This window comes from Octodon degus, unplaced genomic scaffold (assembly GCF_000260255.1).
Source record: "Octodon degus isolate 3935 unplaced genomic scaffold, OctDeg1.0 scaffold00142, whole genome shotgun sequence".
In the NCBI taxonomy this organism is placed as follows: Eukaryota; Metazoa; Chordata; class Mammalia; order Rodentia; family Octodontidae; genus Octodon; species Octodon degus.
This window is the reverse complement of record NW_004524718.1, coordinates 5,573,450-5,592,602: the sequence shown is the minus strand read 5'-3', so window position 1 is coordinate 5,592,602 and position 19,153 is coordinate 5,573,450. Positions and strand designations below refer to the sequence as shown.

Here is a 19,153-nt window from a genome sequence, read left to right as displayed (position 1 = left end):
TCAGCCTCCCAAGTTCTGAGGCTACTGCTGTGCACTACCATGCCTGGCTGTGGTGATTTAAAAAACAACAACAAAAAAAAGGCCAGGGAGATGGTTCAGTGGAATAAGTGCTTCCCTGGCAAGCACACAGGCCTGAGTTCAATCCCCGGTTCTGAAAAAAAAAAAAAAAGATTCAAAGGTAAGGACAAAAGTATCCTTGAGAAAGGGGTCCTGTGAACTTCTACCCATTGAATGCTGGCTTTCCCCTGATGTCCAGGCATCAAAGCTGCTAGTATAAAGTGACTGGAGAAGGAGGCCAAGCACTCCCTTTTCACAGCAGCCTCGGTAGGCCTCCGGCCAGCAGCCCTTCCAAGAAGAAAGGAGTCAGTAACTGAAGAAGGAAGGTCTTGTGACCTTGCATGATGAAAACTCTTATTATGTACCAAAGCGCAATAATCCCAGCATACAGTCAGAGCTCAGAACAGCCTTTGTGCAGGGCCAGGCAAGAAAGCACAGGATAAATGTTTGGAAATGATTCATTCATTTAATAATTTAAATTTCATAATTGAAATAATAATTTTCACAAAATAATAACTTAATTCATTTTCATTCACTATTATACCATTTCATTAATCTTCTCTAAAAAAGTAATTGAACATTGTAAGCATTATGCCAGCATGTCAATAAAGTAGATATGACATAAAATATTCTCCTGCAGTGGTCAGAACTATTTATGCTTTGCAAAATTGGCTGCATTCAAGAAGTCAGGGTATTAATATCACATCAGTTCTTCAGAAAAATGCCATGGAGTGCCATTGAAAATTTAACTATGATTATAGTAAAACTGCATTTGCTAAGGATAAAATAGTATTAATTAAAAATACCAAAAAACCATATTACCAAAAACAAAATGTCTTCTAGAGCCTAATTAGTATGGTCTTTAGGACGATGCAGCCTTTCCTGTTTTGGTTTTGCTTGACTCATTATGTAGCCCAGGCTTTCCTCAAACTTTCAGCAATCTTCCTACCTCAGCCTCCTGAGTGTTGAAATCACAAGCATCTACCACCACATTTAGCTTTTGTTATTTATTTAGGTAAGGCAACATGTTTTGCAAAAATCTTCTATGTACAAATACTACAAAATTTCCAAAAACACAACTATATAATCTATAAATCTAAGCACCAAATATTTAGAATTTATTGTGCTCAGGGTAAGCAAGTGATGTTAAAAATCTATTAAGCCTGTGACTATCCAGACAATGAGAATGAAAATTCAACATTATTAAGGATAAGGAACTTTTCAGATAGAACCTTTCTTTATAAGTATATCCTGAGAGACACCTGTAGGACTAGATAAAACCTGACCTAAATTCTTCTTAGCAGTATCTTTCTAGAATATCAAAGTGAATTGACATTTTAAGATAATATACATAAATAACAATATCAAAATCAAAATATGGACTATTGTCCTTTTTCTTGATGCAGGGAAATACCCAGAGAAAAATAACTGCATGTGACTATGTACAGGAGTGCCCAGACCCAAGTCTTTGGTAAGAAGTACAACATGGATATCAACTCATCTGCACAGATCGCTGCAAGCACTTCATACAGCAGCTCCACATTTTTCTTTGATAATTTATAGACAATTCATGGTTCCTTTTGTTAACATGTACATATACAACACACACATGGTTGTGTGTGAAATCAAAACAAATGAGAGTGGGAACAGCATTTGGCTTCCAATCCCACCCGGAAAGAAGCCTCGCGAAGGCAGCACTTCAATCTCATTCCTACTGCTCCCCCTAGCGGAATATCAGACAGACAGCATTTAGAAAAGGCTTCAGCAGAAAATTCAAGCATGTTTTTCTTTTTAAGCTATGGTGTAAAACAGAAAATTCTTTCTTAAAGAAAAGCTTCTTTAAAGACATATCCAAGATGCCTGACATAAAATATTAAAGAACATAGTGTATTATAGACAAATGCAGATCTCATTAATGTAGTATTCACAAATGTTGTACGTTGCTAGTACGAATGTTACATTACATTTTATTATAGGTCTTCTATGATTGCTGATTTAATGAAATACTATTGATTTTTGTTTATGTTTATATTTAGTTTTTTTATTATTTAAATATTAAATTACTATGATATCTTTTTCACAATTGTAACTTAAGAAATATAGACTTGGATGCTATTACATTAACACAGTAATATTTTTTAAAAACCATCGCAATACCTGAAAATCACATTGCCTGCTTGGTCTGCTTTCCAGGCTTTCACCAAAGCAAAATCCCCTGTAATTGCTTCTTCGAGAATAAACTGTTGGCCATTAAACTCCCTCACCTGCAGGAGACAAAGAGTGCACTGTCAGGCTTTTGCATGGGTCTGCTTGACTGTAGTCGGCTGGGACAAAGGCAGACAGGAGGGATACAAGCTAACAAGAAGCCTGTGTGCTTGTGTCCTTGGGTCAAAGGAGAGTCTCCAGAGGATCCTTGAGTAACACTAGCCAGCAAAGACTGAAAGGACAGTCCTAGGAGCAGTCAAGGGGCAGAATGTGTAAAGGCACACTGCCAAGCAAAAATTTAATGCATTGGAATAATTGAGTTCTACAGTTCTTAGGAATAGACTTTTTAATACTTTACTATTTACATGTATAGGTAGCATAGAGAATATGAAAAATAATCTCTTTCTACCCCAGGAAAAAAACCCTACATAAGTTAAATGAAATAACCTATGCACTGTTTATGAACATAAAAGTTATAAAAATTCATTCACCTTTAGTCCTCAATCTGCGATCTATAATCATGCACAGGATTTTAATCAAGATCTATAGTATTCATAAATTACTTTTGAGAGATCTGATGGACTCTATCTTCCCCCTCAAAGAGCATAATATATGCCTTCTTTTACTGAACTATTCATTTACCTCTTAACAGTTTTATTATTCTCGCCACAAAAACTCTGCATATTTTCCTTAGGCTTATTCATAGATGCTTCACGGTTTCTGTTGCTAATATGAATGTTACATTACATTTTATTATAGCTCTTCTGTGATTGCTCATTTAATGAAATGCTACTGATTTTTGTTTATGTTTATTGGTTTTAATTTACTACAGAACTTGGAGGAAGAAAACATAAAACAAATCTCTGGCTTTTTCTTCTTGAGAACTTGTCTCTGGAAATTGAAACAAATGAGAGTGGGAACAGCCTTTGGCTTCCAATCCCTACCCAGGAAGGAGCCTCGCGAGGGCAGCGCTTCAGTCTCATTCCTATTGCACCCCCTAGCGGAATACCAGACAGAGTGCATTTAGAAAAGACTTCAGCAGAAAATTCATTCAAGCATGTTTTTCTTTTTAAGCTATGGTGTAAAACAGAAAATTCTTTCTTAAAGAAAAGGTTCTTTAAAGACATATCCAAGTTGCCTGATATAAAATATTGAAGAACATGGTGTATTATAGACAAATGCAGATCTCATTAATATAACATTCACAAACTGCCTATCAATATATTTCATTTTAAAATGGTATACACACTTCTAAAATCTTACTGTTACCAATTATGATAACTGAGTGTTTTACATACATACCTAGAAAACTGAAGTATATTTTTGTTAACACAGGGCAAAAATCAAGCAATCGGCTTTTATTTCATATTTTAATTATATACTTTTCTGATGTCTACACACTAGCTATCCCTGAATATCACTGATTTCTAATACTTAGAGAGAGAACTAGTTTTATTAAACTAGCTATTGTATTTACTTGAGTTTATTTTATTTATTTGTTTATTTGGTACAGAAAATCGAACTCAGGACCTTGCACTTGCCAGGTGGGCTTATGCTGCTGCGCTAGCTCCCTAGCCCAGTATCACCTTAAAAGATACATGCATTTCAGATTTTCTTTCTTCCACTCTGTTTTCTCTTCAACCTACTCCAATCATATTTTCATTCCCTATATGCTACAAAAACCACTCCTTTAGTTGCCAGTTACCTCCATTTCTGCAAATCCACTAGTGTGGGTGCCACCAGTCCTTGAACTCCCCAGCCACTTCGCACTCTGGGGTAGTTGATCCCCACCTCTTTTCTAAAATGTTCCTGACTTTTAAATCATCAGATTCCCCTGGGCCTTCTCTTCACAGCTAATCAGTTTCATATTTCTTTACTGTTCTTCCTTCTCTTCCCAACCTATCTGGCAAGTGTCCTCTATCCACATGCAGGTCAAAGTCAAATATTTAGTCCTAAGGATTTAAGCGTAATTTGCTGGCACCCTAAGTTCCTATCCCAGCTCTAAACTCTCACCTAGTTAGAGCTCCATGCATAACTCCTCTTGGGTCTCCTGGACATCTCAAATGTACCACTTCTCTGACAAATAGCTCTTTGATTATTATTATGCCTTGCCTATCTCACTGAGCAGCATGTTTGATTCTTTTATACCCTATAAGCAATCTATCAGAAAATTAAGTCATCTACCTGGTGCTGTTTTTATAGACAAATGTACAATGCAAGTAATAGGGACATAGAAACTTCCACCCAGAATTCAGAGGAAGCTGTGAGAGGCAAGGCAGGGTGCTCCTGGCAGGCCAGTGTGCGAAGCTATGAGAGTGAAGCCAAAGCCAAAGAAGCCAAAGGCTTCAAGAAGCTAGGGATGACAGGAACATATATATTAAAGAAAAGTGCAGGCAGTTAGAGAAGCACCTCAGGAGAGTGGCCATGGGGGCTGTAATCAGCAATGCTATAGGTCAAGGGATTCTGAAGCACTTTAGAGTTTACACAGCACCACAGATTACCTTGGGTACTAGATATGAACTATAGGATTTAGTATTTTCCCTGCTAGTATTCTTTCTTGCCTTGTTCTGCTTCCTTTCTATCTCCCTATTTCTCGTATTGGCAATTGGAATGTTTATCCTGTGCCATTTGTATGTTAGAACAATTTAACTTTCTTTTTGATTCTTGCAAAAGCTCTCAGTTAAGAGATTGCCTTTAGTCTCAGAGGAGACTTTAGACTTAGACTTTTTTTTTTTTTTTTTTTTTTTCGCACCAGGGATCAAACTTGGAACCTTGCACTTGCCAGACAGGTGCTTATGCCTCTGAGATATATCCCAGCCCAAGATTTGGACTTTTAAGCAGTGCTGGAGCTCTTAACTCTTAGAGATGGCCTAAATGCATTTTGCATAATGAGATGGATATGAATATTGGGGATTAGGAATGAAATGTTATGGCTGAGATCTAAAATGGCCCCCCAAAACATCTCATGTGCCTAAACTGTGACCAAATCATGGGTGCCCTGAAGCTGACTTCCTGTTAGGAGGTAGGGCTGGCTGGTAGCAGCTCACTGTGGGCAGCTCCTCCCTCTTCCTCTGCCTGCTGGGTGCCATGGGGTGAGCACCCTTTCCTCCAGCATGTCCTTTTGCCCTGCTATTTCTAACTTGAAACCAGCCAAACATGGACTGAACCATGAGCCAAAACAAACCTTTCCTTCATTAAATTTGTCAACCAGAAGAAAGTGAATAGTATACCCTGACTGTCCAGTGGAACACTAGGCTCCTGGCCATTGATCACCCTTTGCCCTTGACTTCCTCGCCGTTCCTCCCACTATACATGTTATGTATTTGTCCAATGACCGTCACTTCTTCTACTACCGAAGGACTGAGACTACAGAACCATCCATTTTTACAGTGCTTAGAATATGCCCAGTACAGTGAAAGACCTCAGTAAATGCCACTGAACTAACGAATTTATTCATTTTCTTTTCCAACCATAAGCAAGGGAAATAAAAAGTTAAGATTAACAGTAAATAATTTGTAATATTCCTGGGGGATTAAGACATAATTATAAAAAAAACTAGATCCCTACACCTGGATTCAGGCATTAGTGAACCCAGAAAAGACTCTAGTACATATTTTCCCAGGGTAAATTAATGCTACAATTTCTAATAAGCTATCAAAATGTTAACCCAATCTTTCAGGCCCTTTTATTGTATATTCTAAAGCTGCATTTTCATAATTAGGCTCCTTCTTTATCAAGAAGCTTTTTTAAATCTAATTAGTCATTAAAGAAAAAAGAAGACTGCACATGAAAAATATGTTCATAAAAGTTTTGAATCAATATAGGTCACTCCCAGCAGAAAGCAAAGCTGCAGACGGAGGACACAGCTGCGGATAATACTAGGGAGAGGGGCATTTCCAATGACCTCTTACCTTCCCCAGAACAAGATGGCAGAGCCAGCAGCCCTACAGGCACAGGCACTGCAGTGTAAGATAGTCCTCCACTTACCACATTCACTTTGTCAAAGCCATAAGCTCAGCAGTTTTGCAAATCCCCCACCAATAGATAACTCTTTTCAGCCATCTGGACAAGGTGAATGGAAAAGTACTAAAAAATGTAATAATGAAATATTGGCTTGTGCAATTTCTAAAATTATCTTAAATCTTAGTATCAAATATCTATGTCTAAAGGTCTCCTCTTATGCAATATGCAAGAAAGTTGCTGGAGATGGGGAAAGATGGGATGGTTGGACGGGGCAAGGAAGAAGTAAAAAGCATCAGCATGCTAGATGTGCATGTACCAATACCTCCCAAACACATGAGTGTGGGGCTGCAGACGCGCCACAGTGAATACATTCATTACGTATCACAAACTAAATAAATAAATAAGGCTAAAGATGCAACTCAGGGGTAGAGTGCCCCTGGTTTCAATCTCCATTATGAAAAAAAAAAAAAAAAAAAAAAACCTTTCTAAATTTCTCAGAGCACAAATAAAAAATGGAGAAAGCCAGGCCTCGAGAACTGAGCTTGCCTCATCCCACTCAGCATTTTAAGTATATCTTAATTATTCAACAAACAGCTCATGTTTGCTCAAGGTACAAAATATGAACTTGATAAATATGAAGTTCATTATTTCATTATGTAATTATAACCTGCTTTTCCAGATTTCAAACATATTTTCCTTTCTCAGTCAGATGAGGATAATGAGTTTGAGCGTGAAAGTTTAATCCATGTGAATCAAACTACTTCTCTGATGCATAATCAACAATCAAAGATTCCTCAACTTGTTGATATCTTTCATAAAATCAGGTAACTAATCTTTGGTAGCATATTATATGTAAAAAAGAAAGCTTCTTTTCTTATTTATTCTAACTTCTCTATGTGCTTTTAATTAAAAGCAGATTATATTCAAATTTAGCCCCAAGCATCATGTAACATATTTAAGGAAATAAATGCTTCTCACAAAGGTGACTTTACACTGCGAATCTACCGAGGGTCCCACGCAGAAAAGATAACCTGGCATCAGTTGGGCGGGAGCGTGTCTTACCTCTCTCGGCTTACTGGCAATGGCAATGCTGCCGTCCTTGTTGTACTTGATGGGTGCGCCTCCTTCTTGCACCAGGGTCCCAAACCCTGTGCTGGTGTAAAATGCAGGAACTCCGGCTCCGCCTGCGCGAATCCTCTCTGCAAGCGTGCCCTGCGAACGAGCAACCAGCACTCTAAAACGCCACCAAGCACACAGCTGCCTGGGACTCAGAAGCAGTGACAGCCCTGGGCTCCCACTTTCACACACTTATAGTTCCAAAATGTACTCGGCACTGGAGAGTCTTGTGCATATTTCCCTAACACGTCATGTTGGAATATCAATTTTAAAGAATTTTCTGTGTCTCTATTCAGCATTCACTTCATTCTTAGTCCACACTCAAAATCCAACTGGTTGTTTGTCTAGTCACACTTTTGGGTTCCAGGATTCCCAATGGCTTGATGCTTCAAGTTTTAAATCTGAATTATGTCACTTTAGCTATCTAAATTTTTAAAACATCATCAAATTTTGTGTTTTATTCTGTGCCATATAAGGCCTAAACCCTTTCCTCATTAATAACAATAGTTCAATAATATAAGAGCTCAAATTTATCTTAGAATATATTTTTAACTAGTTTATAAATATTTTCTTTTAAATTATTTAGCTAAAGAAAAAGGTAGGCAAAGCGTACAGCATATGAATGCACTAGTTTTAAGAAACAAGATTACTTCACACTTTAATTCACAATAGAGAAAGCTGCAAGTGAAGTTTCTTTCTTTCTCCCTATGATCATCCTCTTTCCCAGGGACAACCCTGCCCTCCCCTAGTAACTTCAAACCTAGGGACCTTGGTCTCTCCCACCTCCAACTGACTCTGCTCTGAAGGCTTCACTGGAGCATGAACTCTGGGCTTGAACTTGTCCTGACGTGGTCCCTGACACTGAAACCTACTGCTGAGGTATTGCTGTATAATGTCTTACTCAATAGCTGGCTAATCAGTAGTAAGAATTAGGGTAAGTATTAATAACAGTCCATTCATACTGTCCTAACCTACATTAACTGGGCCTTCGAAATAATTAACTCAAAGAAGAGACTAACCATGAGGAGCCAGACACTGAATCATTCAAGTCCGTACATGGAATCTTCTGTCGTAGGGGGGACGTAGGGCATCACTGGAAACCTCCAGCATGCTGGTTCTATTTTCTCAGATGAAGAGAGGAAACTGCTTTGTGTTGCATTTTAAGTAAACAGCAGTCAAGGACTAAACTACTGAAACAACCATGGCAACACCTTCTATTCTGAAACATTTTTATGTGAACCTCTCCAAATATTCTATTCCTTCTCTCTTTCCAATTAAGCAATAGTCTGAAAGTAGAACATTTCTGTAGATTCTCTGCACATACCACCAAGTAGCCAGCTTCACCCCCAAAAGAACTATAATCTCTACAGCTTCATCAGCACATCTCCCTAAAGCTCTCAGCTGTAAAAGAAGCTGACAGAGCCATAGCTTATTTACCTACCCTCCACTGAGTGAGGAGAGATTCATCAACTTGTTTTAGCTTAATGGGAATAAAAAAGAAAAGCAAGTTTCTCTCCTATATCATACTTTGACAAAATAGAAGATAATGCAAAATGTATGGCAGGCAACTGAAAGATTAATTTTCAGTAGTTCCACAATGTAAAATATAAACTATTTCAAGCTGTAATGTAAAAATAATGTATGTTATGAATTGAACTATGTCAATTTTAAATTAATAAAGTAAAGCCCTAAGCCTCGACCCAACCATACTTAGAGACAGGGGCTTCAGGGGGGAAATAGTGACAGTTAAAGGAAATCATAAATATGGAGCCCTAATCTGATAGAATCAGCATCCTTGTAAGAAGAGGCACCTGACAGCCCACTCACACACTTGTTCTCTTCCCCATCTCTCGGTCTTCACAGAAAGAAGTCAGCCACTGCAAGCCAAGCAGAGAGCCTTTATTGGGAACAACTCTGCCTGGTACCTTGATCTTCAACTATGAGAAAAAAGATTGCTGGTGCTCAAGCCAATCAGTCTATGATACTTGCTTACACCAGACTATGCAACCTAGGAAAGTGTATCTTTGTTTATTGACAAAACTGAAGGTGAAAACTGAGTAAGCATCAACATCCTATAGTGATGGACAGAGAGACAGTGCTGCGGGGTGCCTAGGTCCAACAGCAGTACTGTGACAGAACCGTGTCCTGTAAGTGCTCTCTCTCAATCAGCACTGACTTCATTACCAATTATTTTCTTAATTTTGCTACATTACATTGCCAGCAACTTGATGAAGTCAGAGGTAATATTACTTTCACATAGAATGCAAGGCTCAGACTCTGATATGAAGGTAGAGCATGTCAGAACAGAATTGCAGCACATACAACTCATAGACACCTGCTTTACCCAAATGATCAAAACGTTTGCCTTCTCCTATGACAGAGGATTCATGCAGCTGGGAGATAATGTAGAAAAGAAGGGAACACTTTCCAACTGATTGTTGCAATCACTTGTCTTGTGATAACATCAGTTCTCTGGGGATGTGGCTCTGATCCCAGTAGTCATGCTAACAGAGCCGGCTTCACCCTCCAGGGTATTCAGGCTTCTGAGGCCTCAGCAAGACTTGATCACTATCACTTGCAAATTTCTATCTCTACTACAATTCACAGAAACTGATTTCAGGAGTCTGTACACACTTTAGCAAGTCTTTTTGCTTGCTTCTAACATTACATTTATAGTGTCAAACTCACAATTTTACACCACATCCTAAGTATTTTTATTAGAAATAATAATACAGCACTGGGGAGATAGCCCAGTGGTCTAAGCACCTGCCTGGCAAGCGTAAGAATCCAGGTTCAATCCCGATACTGCATGCTTGCCAGTCCCAGAACCCTGGGCACACCATGCCAGGCACACTGTGTCAGCCACTGAAACCCAGCAGGGTGGCACACGCCTGTAAACACAGCACTGGGGAGGCTGAGGTAGGAGGATCACTATGAGTCCAAGCTGTGTAACAAGACCCTAAGCTGTGTACCCGATAAAGTTTAAAAAAAGAAATACTAATACAGTGGCATAAAATATTAATCCTCTAAGAATTATTAGGTGTGGCTTAGGAGCAAAACTTCTTGGTCCAGCATAACAGCATCCTGTCTGGCATAAAGAAATGTTTAGGGGGGAAATGTAAATTTATTAATAAGTTACTATATTATAAAGAAATGCAGAGAAATCTTCTCACCTGAGGTGTGAGCTCTACTTCTAATTCACCAGATAAGAACTGTCGTTCAAATTCTGCATTTTCCCCTACATATGAAGAGACCATCCGTTTTATCTGCTTGGATCGAAGTAAAAGGCCCAAGCCAAAGTTGTCAACCCTGGAAGAAACATGGAGCTTATCATAAGAAACATGGCGCTTACATTCAGAAACGTCCACTAAAACACTACCACCACATAATGTTTTAAAAAGATAAAATTTTATTAACTTAGAGGAAAACATACCCTCTCTGATAATATATTTATTACCTCTAAGGCAGTGTTTTGGATTAAGATTGACAATCTTGGGGCCAGGGAGGTGGCTCAGTGGAATAAGCGCTTCCCTGGCAAGTGCAAGAGCCTGAGTTCAATCCCCGGTTCCACAAAAAAAAAAAAAAAAAAAAAGATAGACAATCTTTTTAAAAACAGTTAAGGAAACTAAAGCTTAAAAGGTTATGTGATATTTTCCCCCCAGTGTCTCAGGCAGCTATGGACATAATTAATTCCCAACCAGTATCCATTCATAACTGTCAAAATTACCTTTAAAATAATAATAATTGTCAAAATTTTTTGTTTCTTACTGCTGTAAAGTGACCCTCAGTTAGAAACTAAGAGATAGATTCATTCTAATCCTGTACTTTGTAGTAATATGTCAATACAGTGCAATATAATAACCTCAGGGCTTGTGAGAAAGCTTGGCGGTCTAAGCGCCTACCTGGCAAGTGCAAGGACCTGGGTTCTGTCCCCAGGACCTCATACTGTGCCAGCCCCAAAACCCCAGGAGCACCGTGCTGTCCACTGCAACCAGGTCTGGTGGTGCACGCCTATAATCCCAGTGCTGTGGGAGGCTGAGACAGGAGGATCACTACAAGTCTGAACTACATAGCAAGACCCTGTACCAAATAATCAATCAGTCAATCAATCAATCAATCAATCAATCAATTTGTTAAAAATATAATTATCTCAGAAGAAAATCTGGATGGAGAAGTTCTTTCTGTGCTAAAAAAGAAAGAGTGACATTCTTGTATTTAATAAAACAGAACACTGTCATATCCACTAAAATATAAATCAAAATTATAAATGGCTATAAACATTTTCCTGTATCATAGATATCTGGCTCAAGAATACTAACATACTTGACCATTCTTAACCAAAACAAATCATCAAATTAACCACAAAACAGTGAAAAAGTTATAGGTAAGAAGAACCCTGTATCTGTTAAATTACATATACTTTAATTTAATATCCATTTTAAAAGTAGTATTCAATTTGTTCTTAGATTAATGAGGGCAGTTCTGGCTCTTTTTATTAGATAAAGGCTTTTAGTTTTTTGCCTTACTTGATATTTCTATAATAACTTTCAAACAATATACACCTGGAGTATTAAATAAAATCAGTGTGAATAGGTAAGTTAATAAGTGAATGAAAACCTTTCCATTCCCAGTCACCTTATCCCCCTCCACTTAAAAGTTTCAGAAATATTTTAACCAATGACAGAAAGAAAATACTTACAAAATAACAAAGAAAAATGGATTTTAAGCTGTATTTTTTTTCAGGTGCTTGAGATCAAAGCCAACATTTGAACATGCAAGGAGAGTGTTCTACTGCTAAGCTATATTTCAAGGTCCTATAAAACTTTTTTTTCTGTATTGAGGACATGGTCTACAGGGACTACAGGGTCTCACTATGTAGATCAGACTCATAGTAATCCTATTTTCAGCCTCCCAAGCACTGGGATTACAGGTGTGCACCACCACACCCAGTCTCAATCACTATCTCAGCATGCTGCATGATTGGGGCCAGCACTATAAAACTATTTTTAAGGGAAAAATACATTTAGTGGTAAAAACAACAATGAGATGCCACCACAAACATCTCATTGTCTAAATAAATAGAGGATCCATCAAGTATTTGATATTGTCAAAGATGTGAAGTATAGAATTCTCATGTATAAAGAGGAAATGAAATTTGATTTATTCATTTTGGAAAAATTGGTAGCACAATGTATTAATGTTGAATATTTATATGCTAGGATTCACCAATTCTTGGATCTGCACCAAATGTAGAAATGCAGAGTTCATCAAAATACATATACAAGATACTATTCTCTTCATTCCAGCCAAAATTAGAACTTACCAAATATCCATACACAGTAGAAGTGGTTTATCCACTCAATGGAATATGAAACAGCACTGAGAATGAATAATCTTTAACTACTAGCAATAATGGATGAATATTGGACAAAATATTGAGAAGCCACACAAAGGGACAAATGCTGAGTTATTACTTTTATATGAACTTCAAGATCAAACCAAAACCAACACATAACAGAAGAAGTGAGGATAATGGTTAACCTAGGTAGTGGGAAAAGACAGTAGTGAGTGGAAGGACCATGAAGGGATTTCGTGGGGAAACTGGTTCATGTCCTGCTTCTTTAGCTGGGTGTTGGTTACCGAGATGTGAAGTTTGTAAATCTCCTTAAAAATCTGTTGCTTGTTCTATACTACTTTATACTCTGCTTCAAGGTTTTGTTGTTTTTGCTTTTCTTAAGACAGAAAGACAATGGCAAAGGACAGAATGCTTCTAAGAGACAGAAATCCTTATTTACTTTCTCAGCCTCTTCAATTCCTTTAGTGCTTTTATGATTCTTCCTGTATGGAGCCTGGAATGTCTACAAGGTCACTCACTCATTCAGTAACCCTGTACCGTGCCCTCTACCCCAGCGCTAGGATGCCTGGCTCTGGGGCTACAACCATGAATAAGCCTTGCCCTGTCTTATAGCCTGGAAGTTCTGATAGCATAGAGGAGATTAAGAATATAAGCCTAAACTTTACAACAGAGGGATGGATGTGCTGAGAGAAGTCTGCATACTGTATGCCAAGATCACTGAAGACTGAGAGCAAAACTCTTGATGGAGAAAAGTGTCAACAAAAGCCTAACTGAAGGAAAAAGCCTTACAAAGTGACATAAATGGATGGAAGCTTACAGTATACACAAGTAATTGAAGATATCCAAAACCCAAAAGCAGAGAGAGTATTTAAGAAATTTTGAAATAGCCCAAAGAAGAAATAATGGGCATTTGAACTAATGTACAGGCAACAGGAATGGAGAAAAATGGACAAATCAAGAGATATTTGGGGAAAAGGATTCATTCTTAAATCTTTGTTATGGTTTGTGTCTAGTTGTCCCCCCAAAGCCTCATGAAGCCATGGGGTGGACATCTAGAGTTTGTAATTAACTCATGATCCACTGGGACTATGGATGTGTGAGTACTATACCCAGCCTGCGGCAGATAGCTTGAATGCAACTTAAGGAAGACTTGCTTGCAGCCACCATGATAGGCTGCCCTCTGCCATGTGCCACTCTGCCTTGTTGCCAGCTGAGTATGGACTGAAACCTCCAGAAACCATGAGCTAAATAAAAGTTTCCTTCCTTCATTTTGGGTGTTAAGTATTTGTCCCAACAGTGACAGAAGAGTAACTTAGTCTCTTTGCCCAACTTGGCATAGACACAACTCACTGTAGAATTCTGGGCTTGGCAATGGAATACAGGAAAGTGTGGGCTGAGGGAAATTAACTGAATGGGCACAAGAGACGTCCACTTCTTGGACATGGAAACACATTGTAAGGCTCAGCTCTTCTGGTGCTGGGACAAAATACCTAATACCATAGCTTCAAAGGTTTATTCTGGCTCACAGCTTCGGAGGTTTCAGTCTACGGCCAGCCAGCCCCAGTGCAGGAGCACCAGGAAAGAAAGGTCTGCTGGCGCACAGCAGCTTAGCTTATGGTGCCAGGAAGCAGAGCACAGAGAAAGGCCACCACACAGGAAGGCACAAGGACTGCATGCTGTAGGCTGCACTAATCCTTCAAGCCATCAAGTTGAAAAATCAAGATTTCGATCATGGCAGCTTGTGTGACAAGCTACAGACGTTTCTTTTAATACCTGCTCTTCCTCTGCCTTTACTCCATTCTCCAGGCTCATAATCCTCACACTTACGGGTGCCCATTTCAGCTCAAATGACTCCTTAAAATTTATCACTCTTACCTACCTTGCCACATTATGCACCTAAAAATGTCCAGGGAACAAGTGACTGTTAACATCCCCACCCATCAGAATGAATGATAGAATAGCTACATTCTCTCCTGTTTCTAAAATAGAACCAACATGCACATATGTATTTTCAGGAGAAGCCTGTGGACGAGATGGGACTTCCCCACAGGTTAATACACTTGTCCACTAGAGGTCTCCATATCACAAAAGATTCTCCATCTTTCCAAAACTGTCTTAGCAATGCTCATTCACATGTGCCTTCTCACTAGTCTTTGTATTATTTTTTCCCTAACCAACTATTAATAGCTGGATAGACCTCCAAGTTCTTCCGGTTAACAATTCTACCTCCCCAAACAGCTTCCCCTGTAGCCTTCCACATCTCATCTGACGGTGAGGACAATACTAACACAAGTAAATTTAACCTTTTTTCACTGAAATCTACCAAATAAATCCTGACTCTATCTTCAAATGCCACCAGAATTAGACCGCCCTCACTCTCACTTCTGTGTCCTGTGCCATCTCTTGCCTGACTTCCACAGAAAATGTTCCTGTTTGTGATCCTGTCCCTTACAATTCACTGCCTATATTGAAATTAAATCAAATCTTATAAAACAGCAGATGAACGCACTGTTCAAAGCAATGAGCTCACCTACTCAGAAAAAGGTACGTGTCTCTAGAGCAGCCTGCCAGGCCCATGTGATAAGGTGCCTTTATGCGTCTGATACCACTTACCACGGTCCTCCCTGCTTGCTTCTCTCCCTCTGCTGCCCTCCTACCGTCTCGCAAACATGCCAGGTCGTTCCGCCTGGGTCTTCCCACTGGCCCTTCCTTACGCTCGCCCACAGAGGCCCACAGGGCTCACTCCCTCACTTCTTCAAGCCCCTGCTCACATGTCAACTCATGGAGTCCTATCCACACTGAACACTGAAACCATACCCCTCCCCTTCTGTGCTTCCAAACCAACTCGCTTTTTCTCCTTTCCATGGTTCACAGAATTTTCTAACATACTGAACTGTTATTTTTAAGTTGATATGATTTATATCATTTACTTCATTCCAGAATGGAAGGTGTACAAAGCAGGCATCTTGGTCTGTTTTTTCACTTTGGTACCCCAACCACCTGCAGAGATACACAGCACATACAGAGAACTACATATATTAAACAAACTTACTGCTCATTTCCACTTTGGGCCCACCCCCACCTGCTGACTCCTTCCTAGTAAAAATGAAAATCTGTAAGTCATTATTTTATGTTCTCCGCCCCCATGGATCTATTTTCCAACATCCAACCTGCTCTGTACCTGGAATGACCAATTTTAGAACAAATCACAGCACTGTCTCTGAGGCTTTGAAATGGGCTCAGCCAATGGGAGGCACTATCTGGAGGATCAGAGGCGCCAGGATTTATGTTCAAAGGGCTGGCTCCTTCACAAGTTCCAAATTATGCTGCTTCTTACATAACTCCAGCACAGATAATAGCTGGTGATCACAAAACTCCTCTGTTACTAATTCCACATTTGCTTTTACTTTAAAATTTTCCCCTTACTTCCTTTTTACCTTTCCTCCCTCTCACTCTTATCTCTGTGTTCAAAGTTATTGATACAGAACCAGAAATTTTAGTCAGAGTAAGAGATGGCATTTTGGGTCTTCAAAAAACTCCTCTACATAAATAGTATAAAACTATGAACAAATTACTGTAAGAATATTAGCAGGTAGAATTTATTAGCCTTCCACATATAAGAGGGGCATCCCAATAGTTATCTACATAACAGCCTTCCTGGACTATATTATAAAATAATCTGTTCACGAAGTAAGTACATGTAACATAACAAACCTATTCTTTCACTGTGTCTGTGATTTAACTGGTTAATATACATGGTTTACTGTGAAACTTCTGGTTCAAACTAGCTTATAAACCAAAGTCTTCCAAATATCAATGAACGTTGCATTCTTTATTTTGCTTACTTTTTAATAAACTCAGATCAAACTATCAGTTCAGCTGTATGATCTTTAAAAGTGGTTTATCTCATCAAAGCTAAATGTTAGTATTTCTAACTAAGGTAAATGGTATCTTAGCACAAAAGGTATTACAGATTAATAAAAAGAAACATAAATCCCTGAGCTTTAGATCAACTTCCAATCCAGGCAGATTTTTGCATTAAATAAGCCTGGCCAAATGAAAAAGCATGACTACTCCTAATTCCAAACTCTGTCCATTTACCCCACAATTCAAAGCATGTCATTGAATGTTCACCAACACAGTACAGCTGAGTTTTATTTAAGGTTAGCTGATTTTTTTGGCTAAAACAAAGCCTTTAGTCCTATAGAATTCCAGGATTTAAACTCTCCTGATTAAGAAAACTGCCTCTGAGGGTTTGCAACACATCTTCCCTGTGTTTAGTAAAGCAGGTTATCAGCAGTGATTCTGCATCAAGAATGTATAGTCATAAGCCCTTGAATGGCTTATGACTGTAGTGGTCCCATGAAATTTTATCACCTAGTGACCTCATGAGCATCTTAGTTTGTAAATGTGTACTCTCTGAGTTCATTTGACGACCAAATCACGAGTATACATTTTTCAGAATATATTCCAGTGTAGGCTTCCATTTACACCAAGGATAAAAATATGCACCAGAAAACACTGACAATTGAGTACCAAAGTAGAAAGAGAGGCTATACGATCTCCTACCCTTCTTGGAACAAGTGGAATCTTTGGTGAAAGAATTTACCATGCATTTCTGAGCATTTTTTTTTTTTGTGCTCTAAAAATACTAATTGTTGGGGCTGGTGAGATGGCTCAGTGGTCTAAAGCACCTACTTAGAACAAGCTTAGCAAAGCACAGGGACTGCCGTTCAATCCCTCAGCACCACATGCCAGCCAGCCCTGCCCCCAGGTGGGCTGAGCTGGCCACACACACACACACACACACACACACACAATAATAAAATACATTAAAAAAATACTAATTGTTAGCACAGACACAGGAACGTGGGCCAGCAGCATAAGGAACCTCTGGGAAGGTGGCTCTGTTCGGGTCTTGAGCTTTCCCTCCTCCCACACTAACATCCTTAGCTCTTTCCAAGCGAACAGATACTTTGCTCTTTTTTGCCACATTTTTCTATTCTTGGCCATGTAAAAGCAATGAAGCTCTTTTGTTCACCTTTCTCAGAGTATATTCTAACTGTTACACAATTCATTACCCTGTTGATCAGCAGCATCCCTCGTAAGCATGGCACAATCTGGAAAACCTCACCAAGTGCTGATAATCAGAGAAGTGTTTGTAATATATATAAAGTCAGACTAAAGGGCAATGAAGTATGTTCATGAAAAACAAAGCAAGCAGGAAAAAGCTACTCCTCTAGCTTGTCCCCAGCATCCACAGCAACAGAGGTGATTTCTAGTTTTGTCCAGCTCCAATGTGACAGGACTCTGAGATTCACAGAATAAGCACAGGAGAAAATATAAACCCACTGTAAGTAACAGTATCAATATGTGGTATACATTTAAGAGAAGACATATTTTAAAATACAACAAAAAGTTAATTCTCTAGTGAAACTAAGAAAAAAACATCAGTGAGAACTAGAGAAGTTCTATACTTGGACAAGCCTTCCTTAAAAACATCATTTGAGTGAATCTTAAAAAGATAAAAGAATACAGACAGGCAGAAAAGAATGAGAAACTTCCAGTTGAAATGATAGCATATACAAGCTCAAAAAAAAAGAACAGAATCGAGGCATGGTGATGTACAAACTTGTAATACCAGCACTTGGAAGACTAAGGCAGGAGGAGAGCTGTAAATCTGAAGCCAGCCTAAGCTACACAGCAAGACCCTGGTCTCAAAAAAAAAAAAAAAAAAAGACAGAACACAAACACAGCATCGATTTGCTTCCTAATTAATTGATATTATTTAGGCCCAATTGCTTTAATCATAAATTAAACTGCCAATCTGGCTCTTTTTTTTCAATCTTCAAAGTCTTTCTCTCATTGTTGAAAACAGATAAATTACTATTTTGTATACAAATACCTTTCTCCAACATACCTAGATGGACCTTAATAATGGCTTAGTTATGGCCATTTTGCTCTTTTCTGTGTATTTAGTTCAAGGTCTACAGGGTCTCACTACACAGATCAGACTTATAGTGATCCTCCTGTTTTCAGCCTCCCAAGTGCTGGAATTACAGGCATGCACCACCATGCCCAGTCTGAGTTGTTGTCTCAGCGTGCTACAGGGGCAGGGCCAGCATGGCACACCAGGGATCGAACCCTGGTCCTACGCCTTACTAAGCAGACACTTTAGTCCGCTGAGTTATCTGGTCAGCCCTTTTATGGGCATTTTTATACACAATCCTACCATGCTACACACATGTCCTCCACTGTCCACCATGACCATCAGTAGTTAATGATTCTCATGACTCTTTAGGTATCATCCAGGGTACTGGCATAACAAAAAGAAAGCATTTAAATCATCTCAAATTGATGTCCACCTTGCCTTACAAATGATCTAAAATAATAAAGAACATAAGAGATCATATTTAAATTTTAAAATTGAAACTTCAACCTGAAAATATATATTCT

The 19,153-nt window shown here is 38.8% G+C and overlaps 1 protein-coding gene across 1 annotated transcript in view; it reads right to left on the bottom strand.

The window, feature by feature from the left end:
- Oxct1 (3-oxoacid CoA-transferase 1) overlaps positions 1–19,153 on the bottom strand; it is a 158,993-nt gene that overhangs the window by 130,435 nt on the left and 9,405 nt on the right. The window contains exons 4-6 of the mRNA XM_004641800.2: positions 10,515–10,650; positions 7,288–7,437; positions 2,215–2,321 (exon numbers count right to left, since the gene is read on the bottom strand). Coding sequence (XP_004641857.1) covers positions 2,215–2,321; positions 7,288–7,437; positions 10,515–10,650 — 393 coding nt within the window. The remainder of the gene's footprint in view (positions 1–2,214; positions 2,322–7,287; positions 7,438–10,514; positions 10,651–19,153) is intronic.